This window comes from Scatophagus argus, chromosome 6, assembly GCF_020382885.2.
Source record: "Scatophagus argus isolate fScaArg1 chromosome 6, fScaArg1.pri, whole genome shotgun sequence".
Taxonomy (NCBI): domain Eukaryota; kingdom Metazoa; phylum Chordata; class Actinopteri; family Scatophagidae; genus Scatophagus; species Scatophagus argus.
The window spans coordinates 24,487,209-24,498,575 of record NC_058498.1 but is presented as its reverse complement, the minus strand read 5'-3'; the positions used below and the strand labels follow the sequence as shown (position 1 = coordinate 24,498,575).

Sequence of the window (11,367 nt, the reverse complement as noted above, 5' to 3'; positions counted from 1 at the left end):
TTCCATAGCGATGATATGAAGATGTTGAAGGAGATCTCCGCTGACACCGTCTTGCTTGTTAAGAAGTTTATTACAAAGCAACCCAGCATCAATTGCATGCATGTGAGTGGATCCAGGCCAAATGAAAATCAAACTGCTGAAACATCTCTGATCAGTTGCTCATATAGATTGGGTGCTGGTTATGAAATAAGAAGTCTGTCAATCATCAAATGACCTCAGTTCTATGTTGCAACAGAAAAAGGGAGAGAAAAGACCCTCTTCCTATATGCCATACACCCTTGAACTTGGGACCCTCTAATCAGGACTTGAGAAATATTTACTGAGGGGCCCCAGGAAAACATTAACCATGCCATACATATCTTCAGATCCCCGAAGGACATCCAGATACTACAATAGTAAAGTTACTTATGGTGTACCGAAGGGTTCAGTATTAGTATCAGTACCAGTATTATATACTATTCACTCTCTACATGCTTCCATTAGGGGATATTATCTGGAAGTACTCCATCAATTTTCATTGTTATGCTGATGATACACAGCTATACTTATCGATAAAACCAGATGACAAAAGCCACCTTACCAATTTGGAAAACTTTCTGAAAGACCTTAAGTCCTGGATGCCCTCCAACTTCTTATTACTTAATTCAGAAGAAACAGAAGTTATTGTATTTGTATTTATTGTATTGTATTTTCTAGCTGGGCCACCACTCTGGGTGGCATCACCTTTAACTCTATTACAGTGGTGAAGAATCTTGGAATCATTTTCGACCAGGACCTGTCCTCCAATTCCCATATAAAACATATCATTAGGACTGCCTTCTTTCACCTCTGTAGCATAGTTACAATAAGGAACATCCTTTCTCAGAGTGATGCTGAGAATGCATCCATGCATTCATCACTTCCAGGCTGGACTACTCTAATTCTCTTTTGTCAGGATGTTTTAAAAACTCTCTGAAGAGTCTCCAGTTTTTCCAGAATGCTGCAGTGAGGGTATTGACAGGAGTTATATTGAGAGTGCATATCTCACCTGTTTTAGCCTCACTCCATTGGCCTCCTGTAGGATATAGGATAAACTTCAAAATCCTTCGATTGACTTATAAGGCTCTCAATAACAAAGCTCCGTCCTATCTCAAGGACCTCATTGTTCCTTATTGCCCCTGTAGAACACTTCGCTCCCAGAATGCAGGTCTGCTAGTGGTTCCCAGTATCTCTAAAAACAGACCGGGAGGTAGAGCTTTCAGCTACTGTGCTTCACTACTATGGAACCAACTCTCTCCATGCGTGGGTCAGAGAGGCAGACACTCTCTAAACTTTTAAGTCCAAAACATTTTCTCATTAAGTCCAACATTACATTTCCTCTCCTTCTGCACATTTGCTGTTCCGTCTTTATCTGTTACACTGTGTAGCCTGGCCTTATTGTCTCGGACTCTCTCTGTGTCTTCACAGATTTCTCCAGAGCTCCATCCATCGTCACCAACCTCCACCTGCATCACGTCCTTCCCTCTGCTGTTCCTGCTTTCTCTGTTCATGGCCCAGCCTGTCCACCAGGAGCTGCCTCCATCAGCTTTCCCCTGACTGAACATTTCCCATCTATCCCATATCTCATATTGTTAACTGCTTTCCTGCCTGTACAACATCCATTGCATATCTGCCCATCCTGGGTGAGGGATCCCTCCTCTGTTGCTCACCCTGAGGTTTCTCTCATTTTTTCCTGTTAAAGGTTTTTCTGGGAGTTTTTCCGATATTTCCGTTGATGTGAGGGTCGAAGGGCAGGGGATGTTGCTATGTTATGTAAAGCCCTTTGAGATAAAGTGTTTGTAAAAATGAGCTATATATAAATACAGTTGTCTTGTCTTGTCTTGTATATGGCTATGGAGTCAAAGGGGTGGAGGAAGAATTTTTAAGTTCATCACCGACCAAGCTCGAGCCTTCTTCCCAGCATCTACAGCAGTAATGTCTTTGTCTTTACAAGAAGATATTCAGATATCCTTATGTTGCCTCCAACTTTATTAAGCGAGCAGACAGGAGTGGATCCAAGGTTACGCAGGTATGTGAAAAGGTGAGTCACAGAATGCACCACTAGAGGGGGCATGGTCTTCATCACATGTGCAAATCACTATTTGTACAGGAAACCACAGGCCAGTATGATTTCTTACAGTTTTTCTGAATTGCTAAAACACTCATTTCTGTTGTGTGAATCAATTGCTGAGTTGTCTATACTCATTTGCTGAGCTGAGCATCATGTTGACAAAACCATAAACTATCTTCACCTAGTAAAACACTATTTGCAGATCTCAGTCCTTCCTTTTGCAAAACTCTAAACACATTTGTCACTGTAATGCACTTGTGATGCATAACAGTAACAACAAGTGGCAAAATTTGAACACAAATAAAACACATTATTCATTGAACGCAACAATTCAAAATTGATCACACTTATTTCTCATCATGTCATGACAACCAATATAAGCCAGTTCAGAGTGCAAGCAGGATGGTCCTTGCAAGCTCATGACAGCAGTGGATCAGAGACACAGAAGACGAGTGCGTGTAAGAGGAGGTAGAGACGGAGGACAAGAAGGAGGAAGAGGAAGAGGGGGGAGAGGAAGAGTGCCAATTTCTGATGAAATTCAGGCTACTGTCATAGACCATGCCATAGTACCATTACACTACAGGAAATACAGCAACAAATTACTGAGAACCATACTGACTTCGAGGGAATCAATAGTGTGAGCCTTTCCACCACTGACCATATCCTCCATCATAACAGGATGCTAATGAAACAAGTTTAGAGTGCCACATGAAGGCTGATTCAGCATGATTTTTTCCCCACAGTACCTATTATACTACAGTTTATGTTTGAATGCAGAGTAAATGCTAAATCCACTGAGTTGTGAAATCTTTGTTGTCTTTACTTTTGGAGATAGAAAATGCATGTGCTATACTTTATTGTGACCAATAAACATTTCTCCATAAGCAACATGCCTTGACCACTGTGTTTTCATTTTTTTGGTGTAGTGTTTAATGACTGATCAGCGGTTTTTCTATTTAGTCTGATTTGTGCAAGCTCTGACAACATTGTTCAGTTTTGAGCACATGTAAAACTATTTTGAGGTGATGGTATGATTTTGCAAAAAGAATCACAGGTTTTGTGAATGTATTTTGAGTTTTATGTTTAGAGTTCTGAGAGAAGGACATGAGGATTCAAAAATTGTGTTTTAACAGCTGTGAAAAACTGTAATAGCAAACGATCGCCTCTGCTTGTACCTTGAACATTGTTGTGAAAAACATAGTGTCACCTCCTTAAATATCTTCTGAACAATGTATCAAAGAAATCAGACCTTAAAGTACCTATTCACGAACAGTACTTCCAAATTCAAAAGGAAGGATGCAGCAAACCAAAAACAAAAATCATTGAAAACAAGCCCGTACCCACATATGAGCTTCCCTACACGGGTTGGGGATGAAATACGTACTGCTTAAAACTGAGAGAGATATAAAGTTGTAATTTTTGTTGGAAAATATCCAGCATAGTCACAGGGGCAGAACTGTATACGGTGTCAAGAAAAGCTTTTTTGACAGCCTGAAGTTCAACTATTGTGTTTACAAAACATCTTGACTCAGGCCATTATTATGTCTGTTAATACAGACAACCAAGTTGCCCTGCCTAAAGATTTCCCAAAATGCAACAGTATGGACAACCAGTGATGTATTTCTGATTTCTGTTTTTTTAGCTATTTGTGGGTACACAGCAGTGGTCATGTTTTTCCAGTGCTGACATACTGTATTTTATTTGGCTATTTCCATTTTGTGGTACTTCATAATTCTACTCCATTGCATGATAAAGGTAAATATTGTACCTTTTACTTTTATTTCACACTTAGACACTAATTATTTTTTACATTAAAAAGGCAGAGGCACCTGGAGGGCTGTGAGAGTGAGTCTCCTTGAGTCAGTTCATCCGTCCCCTGCCATTTAATATGGACGGTGAGTACAAATATTTGTTTACGTGGATTGGAGACTGCATTTGTGAACACCATACAAGTCAACCTGTTATAAACATTGCCACACAGACTAATTTCTCTCAGGTTCTGATAGTCAAAAAATGAGGCAATTTCCTAAACATAAGCAATAATTTGAAGGAAACAAATATGGAAAAGATACAAAAACATTTATTACTTCCCAAAAAGCAAAAACTGTACAATGCTCTTCTTGGCAAGTAGTTAGATGAATGGAAGGGAATAAAGAGACATCTGATAGGTAATTTTACAAATTTTGAAAGAATGCTCATATGGTTGTGTCCTATTTACTGAAGGGCTCATCCCAGAATGGAGGGAGACGGTTTCTGTTTAAACACAGAGAGGAACACTATCATCTAGTGGGCATCCCAAACTGTAACTCTGACAACAATCTGATTAAAGTCCTGATGAGTCAGTGAGGACCTTGGTGCTGCTGGAAGCAGATGACAGCATTCTTCCGGGGAGGAGGTGCTGCTTCGTGGAGTTCTAGTTGTTCTGTGAAGCCTGCTGCATGATGACTGAACACAGACTCAACATCTGCAGGTACTCATCTGCACCGTCTGACAGGCACTTACTAACAACCTGAACCACAGACGAAAACACAAGCACAAAGTGACGATGCATTAATTTCTACAGGACATATCAAAGTGTATTATGGCATAATACAGTATCTTTGTGCAACCCCCCCCCCCCACCCATGCTGCTCATCAAATGCTGCTTAACCTTTACAGCATTTCGTTATAAGGGTTAGGCAACCTTTTTCTGTCACTGCACACCACTGCAGAGAAGATTTTCAAGAGGTCAAAACTCCTGCAACACTCGTAGTGTACAAAACAACTGTATTGCTAGTGCCACTGGGCCACAAAGATGTTCTAATCCTAGCTCTCCATTTCTCATTTGAAACATTCCAGGAGCAGCTTCTCATCTTTAGCTGATGCTGACCATCTCACACACACACACAGAATTAAACCGGCAAACATCCCCAGCGGGCAGCTCATATCAGCTGTCACCAAAAGTCGTTCATTTAGTAAGTGACTTTATCAAAATTAAACTCTGCTATCTGTTTCCTCTGTGCAAGCTGGTGTCTGTACTCATCCAACAATTGTCACATTTAATGAATATAATAATAAATAATGCCTGTTTGTCAGCATTGCAGTCACAACAGTTGCAATATTCACATACAAAGCTCCAGGCATCACTTACCGCCATCTTCTCAGTGATGGCTGACTTCTGCTTGTCACTCAGGTCCTGCTCTATGATAGACTCATGGAGCTGACTCAGGATCTGTGTGGCTGCATAGCCCTCATCCACCAGGTTCTAATAAAGAAGACATTCAACATGAGAGAATCTGACATTACAGGGAGTGAGAGAAAGCCTGTGCGATGCATATCCACTGCATGTCAACATGAATACAGAAAAAAAAGGTTCTTTTTGGTCATTTTAGTTCATAGTTAAATAATCTGAAATATTGAATTTAGGGCAACTAACAAGAAAACAAAAGCATGTCTCAGAAAACAAAGTGGTGCAAATTTAGGCATACAATGACAAAGCACCAGTATGCCAAAACTCATACCTTGACTGCCACCTCTAGTTTCTCAAATGTTCCTCTGAAGCAGATCTGGAGCAAGTTGTCAATCATCTTGGAAGGGACCACCTATAAGAGAGCATGACCACAGATTGACATGATGGGAATAAAGGAAGACAAAGTGTCAGATGTGCAGAATGACTTAAGTTAATAATAATAATAATAATAATAATAATAATAGGGGCATCAGCAGTTCTCCTGCATGACACGCAGAAGTACGTCTCACCCCTGCTATTTCAGTGATGGCGTTCTCTGTGATCTCCTTGTCAACACTGAGGCGTGCAGCACTCTGAAGGAAGGTAATGGCTTTCCGCAGGTCTCCATCCGACACCCTCACCAACGCTGTTATACTCTGGATGAAAATTTAAAACATTTTACAAGTAGGCAAGAATGCATTGATCTTGCACAGAGAGATCCTTCAGAAGCTCTGACTGACGAATCTCAGCTCAAATCAAGTTCGAAACTTTTTGGGAGTTTCACATCCCAAACAAGTCATAATGCACTCTTCACCAAATAATAAGTAATGTCATTTTAACAATAGAGTCTCAACTAGGGCTGAGCAGTGTGGCCTGACATTTAAACCACAGCACAATGTGAAGCTCTCTGTATATCATGGTATATTAATTTTCCTTAAAATTTGAATGTAAATGCTTCTGAGGGGGGCACAGCACTGGTTTGACATTACTGTGCTCTTACATGTACCACTAGGACAAATTAGAGCAGTGTGTGAAATTAACTTTGTGTGTATGCATACTGGGTATGGCTTAATTATTTAAAAATACTGCAGTAAAAAAAAGAAAATAATAATAAAAAAATTAAGTATTGTGGTACATGGAGACATGCTCTAAAAGAATGCACCATGAAATCCAAGTGAAGTCACAAAAGTCAAGCTGCAAGTCATCTCTGATTTTGTCAAATTCAGTCTAAATGCATCAACTTTGTGACTAGAGTCCAAAAATCCGTTAACTAGTAAAAGAATTAGCAGGAAACACCAGTCCCCCTTGGTGTGGACCAAATGAGCTGCACTACAGGTGCTCGGTATGTTTAGAACTCTCCTGGTCTAAATACAAGTGTTGGTGTAGTAAATAACTGAAACAATGAACGCTGAGTAAATAAGTACAGGAAAACAACCTTTCCAGGATAGTCTTAAGTTTTAAGGACTAGTTTCTGAACATAAGGGCTTAATATTTTCATGATAGGACAATAAGACAATTTTAAACATTTTTTACAGGTGAAAATTGCAGCAATACTGTCACATAGTTTCTGATTTACCTCTTTGGTATACTTAAGGTTCTCCTTCTCACAGATCTCCAGCAGGCGCTCTTCTTGGATCTGATTGGCTAGAGGTTTGAAGCGAAACTTGGAACATCTGGAGGTGAGAGGCTCAATAATCCTGAGGAACAAAAAGACACACAGATAGGTCAGCATCAGTCACACACACACACACACACAGAGTGTGTTTCGTGTGCTGACTGACTGTGATAAGCAAGCTGACCTGCTGATGTAGTTACAGATGAGGCAGAAGCGGGTGGTGCGGGACTCCTTCTCCATGGTCCGTCTGAGAGCAGCCTGTGCCGGTGGGGTCATGGAGTCTGCTTCATCCAGGATGATGATCTTAAAAGGAGGACACGACTTCCCACTACAGACACAGGTAAACACAGCATTTGATTAGAATTTACCGACTGGGATATGTATCTGAAACTATTCATTCCAACACCAAAGGTTTTTTATGTTTCAACCATCAAGAAAACTACACTATAGTTGCGCCTTCATGTGATGCCGTCGATGCTGACTCACTCTGAGCGAGTCCCGGCCACAGTGAGCTGAGCAAAGCTCTTGACCTTCTCTCGGACGACCTGGATGCCTCGTTCATCGGAGGCATTGAGCTCCAGCACCCTCTGTCTGTACAGTTCTGGACTGGAGAAGAGACAATAGAGAAGGAGATGGGAATAATATGAGAGGGGAATCCAAGAACCTAAACCAGGTGAATCATCAAACTGAGATTATAATAAATACAAAGTACTCAAATGTCTGGCTCTTACTAGGGTTGGGCACCATGACCCTGAAATGATACCACAATGCTTCAGGGTATTAGTGCTATAATGATGTTCTAGGTTATATTCTATAGTCAAAGTCAAAGTGTACTTTATTGTCAAAGATCTATGTAACAGGGGTTAGCACAGAAAATTGAAATTTCGTTTGACCAGTCTCCAATGTGCAGTAAAAACTAAAAACTAAAACTAAAACTAAACATGTAGGTAAGACAGTGACAATAATTTCACACACACACACCCACGCACCCATACACATACACCCACAACAGGCACACACAGTGTGCAGTAAAAGGACAGCATCCTGATAAAACTATGTACAATAAAAATACACACACACACAGTCATAGCAGCAGAAGTACAGTCAATGGACATACCGGTATGTGCAGTAGGATGCAGTATGTAAGGTGCAAAGAGTAAAGTGCAAGTGACATGTCGTGAAATGTTCATGGGGTGTTCATCAGTGTGTTGATGAGTCTGATGGCTTGTGGAAAGAAGCTGTTTCTCTCTCTATATGTTACAGAATACACAACTTCAATAAAATAAGTTCAATATCTTTACGTGCCGATCTTAACATAGGAGTTAACCTTCAAATATTAAGTGAAAACAAAAAAAAAATAAACAATATTTATCTCTCAGTTCTTTAGTTGTAGTTTTCAATTTGCCCCAAGGTCCTGCCGTTATCATGTTAGGTATATTTTTCCATCATGTAAAATATTATATACCATTATTACTGTGAATGATCGTCAACAGATCACTTACCCATAAAGCTCTCTGGCAGCAGCTAAGATGGTGGACGTCTTTCCTGTTCCAGGAGGGCCGTAAAACAGCAAGTTGGGAAGCTGTGGTGCAACCACAAAACCAGTGAGACACAGAGAGGCTGCATGATTTAACCCACGTTTGTCTTTGTTTGCGTACTGCTTTGATTTGTCTTGTTTTACTAATTCCTTTTATATCGTTGGACTATCACTTCTTTTATTTTGATACTGTCACAAAGAATGTTTAGTTTTTCTCAATGGAAATGTAGGAAGGAAAACAACACATGTACAAATTGAAAGAAAAAAAAACAATAAAACGTCTAGTGATGGGAAATGGGTTGTGTATTTGACGTCTGCTAAGTTATCCACTGAGGACGCTGTGGCTGCTGACGAGACCCATCCCGAACACCCGCATCAACCTGCTCTGCTCACTCAGTTTTAAGACGCTGTGCTTCTCGTGTACTGAGAAAAACGGAATGCAGCTTTATTGAGATGTAATGTCTGACCACTCATCTACATGCTGCAATTAACATGTCTAAATGTCAGCACTGCAGCTGCAGAGTTAATGGAATGGGTCATTGCTGCTCTGTGAACAACATTTCTCTGCTGCACGATACTCAAAGCTTGCCCCTGAAATACAGGATGGTTGCAGAATCTTCAGAACCTGATACTCACATCTGCTCCTTCCAGAGACTTCTTCAGAACTGCCACCACCTCCTCCTGAAAGGCCACCTCATCAACGCACTTTGGCCTACTGCGAGAACACAGCCATGTTCACATGGATTTAACATGCTGGCTCACTAATTATACACATTCCATACATCCCAGCAATGGTACAGGTGATCATCAGCACACATTATATCCACTCTGTGGCAACTTTATGAACACAACTGCACAATCTATTGTAATGTAGTACAAACAGATTATCGCTTGGGCTGATTTTTTTTAATCAATATACACAATGATGACAGCCTTGACATGAAGGCATAAAATATCCTATGTTTCAATCATGTTTTTATTTTCATGTATTTTCTAGGAGGAAAAAAAATCTTCAAATTGGGGAATCACTTCAGATCTTAGGGAAAGAAGGAAAAAAACATAGAGTACACATCTTTGGTTTAAACTTACTATTTCTCCACCCATGGAATAGCCTTGGTTTTCTTCTCTGTGCTGGGCCCTGCTGCTGCCTTGTCTTTCTGAGGTCTCGCAGTCTGAACAGTCGCTCCTTTCAAAAAGGCCTGCATGATTTCTCCTAAGTCTGGTAAAAGCAGCAGAAACACTCAGGAATAAACAACCTTACAGATACACACACACACACACACACACACACACACATCAGACATGTACCACCTAAAACGGAGCTGCAGCACAAAGCCTCCCTTAGAGAGAACATACATAATGTCTGGTGGTTATTCAACAACACCGCTGTGTTACAGACATCTGGTAAGAAGCTCAAATGTGTCCAAGTAAGTAAAGGAACCGCCGGAAATACAGTAAAAATGCCTAATAAAACTACCAAAAGTGTGACATCACTGAATCGCTGCAATAACATGATCAGTAAGTATTCGACAATAGCTAACATTTGCAACCAAACGCCCAGCGTTAGCTCGTGTTTCAGACAGGTACATCAGTGTCTGATACCGAGCAGCACAATTAACAAAGTTTAAATGATTCGAAAGTCCAATTTCTCCGAAGTGCAGAGCAATGTCAGATTTGACAAGAATAAAAACCACATTACCGAGTTTCGACGTTTGGCAGTACTAACGTTAGATGCCGCTCAATACGAAGAATACTTATTGTGGTTAAGCTTTATATATTAAGCGACGCTGTCATTTAGCATTACAAACGACGATTATTGACACAAGGCGTACGTGAAATGGAAGAAATTACAGTTTGGATTTGATACAACAGTAACCTACACGCTAACAATTAGCTACCTAAGTTAGCCAGCTCTGGCCTATTTACTATTAGCTTGTTGGATTAGCCAACTGTTAGCTGTTGATTCTGCAGACATCGCACTTACGTTATACTGCCGTTAAGACGAGCTCTGACCTCAGTGTCCCACCGCAGGCCTCACTGCGTGTCAAAACGTTACAGTGATGCTTCTTCTGTTAACTGGATGTCTCAGCGCTAGGTATAGTCCGCTTGTTGACATGTGTAACAGCAGAAGAATCTTCCCGCCCTGGAGGAGAAAACGACTTCCGGCGACGACATTTTGTAACCTCCAATCAGATGCTTCGGATGTTGGAGTCGGTCATGTCCCACCTTTTCCTCGCTCCTCCCATCCTTTTCTTCTCCTCTGATCACAGCGTCTCATCGCATTACTCTGCTTAATTAATGCGGAAAATTATCTTTTGGATTCTTTTTGATTTTATGATAATGAAATGGTGACTAATTGTGAAACATTAGTGTTTTTGCCAGTCATTTATTAATTCTAAATTCACAAAAAGCCAAATTATTGTACTGTATACAGCCCTCGCTTCCCAAGATTATGCTCTGCTTTGTGTGCCAGCTGCTGCCTCTGTTGTTTGAAAGCCTTCACTAGGGCCTGTAATTGGCTGGCAGGGTGAGGCTGAGTGCAGATGTCTCTGGTTAATGGTAGTCTCCCAGGCAATCTCCATGGTCCCAGGAGTGATAGGCTTATGGAGTCATGTTAATGCCCCTGCCTGGCATTGTTTGCTTTAATCAAAACGTGGAGCAGGATCAGCAGAGCATTTGAATGAATCCATGCAGCCAAAGCATGAATGACAAATGATGGGTGGCGGCTATTGATTTGTTTTGTTTGAGCCTTCACAACATAATGGCGGTGAAACCGGAGATGCTCAGCAAGGATATTGTCTTTTAAGTGACTCAAGAAAAGAAAAATCTGATATTTTGTGTTACTTCCTCTATCTTAAATGCAATGAAAATTAGGGAATATTTCAGTTTAAGGATCAATCAATATTCCATTAGCTCCA

At 40.7% G+C, this 11,367-nt stretch overlaps 1 protein-coding gene across 1 annotated transcript; it reads right to left on the bottom strand.

Moving 5' to 3' along the window:
* Positions 1-4,149: 4,149 nt before the first annotated feature.
* rfc4 (replication factor C (activator 1) 4) lies at positions 4,150-10,617 on the bottom strand. Its single transcript, XM_046392607.1, has 11 exons — positions 10,434-10,617; positions 9,539-9,668; positions 9,086-9,164; positions 8,415-8,494; positions 7,399-7,518; positions 7,097-7,240; positions 6,874-6,994; positions 5,828-5,953; positions 5,590-5,670; positions 5,220-5,333; positions 4,150-4,598 (listed from the first exon to the last, which is right to left on the bottom strand). The coding sequence occupies exons 2-11, from the start codon at positions 9,652-9,654 to the stop codon at positions 4,503-4,505; spliced, it is 1,077 nt and encodes a 358-aa protein (XP_046248563.1). The 5' UTR covers positions 9,655-9,668; positions 10,434-10,617; the 3' UTR covers positions 4,150-4,502.
* Between the last annotated feature and the right edge of the window lie 750 nt (positions 10,618-11,367).

Excerpts from the sequence above, each read along its gene's own strand:
- rfc4 (XM_046392607.1), bottom strand. The coding sequence starts at position 9,654 with ATGCAGGCCTTTTTGAAAGGAGCGACTGTTCAGACTGCGAGACCTCAG. Across the intron at positions 7,241-7,398 it reads GTGGCCGGGACTCGCTCAGA|TGGGAAGTCGTGTCCTCCTT; the intron begins GTGAGTCAGCAT and ends CTGTGTCTGTAG. Across the intron at positions 5,954-6,873 it reads ACCTTAAGTATACCAAAGAG|AGTATAACAGCGTTGGTGAG; the intron begins GTAAATCAGAAA and ends ATTTTCATCCAG.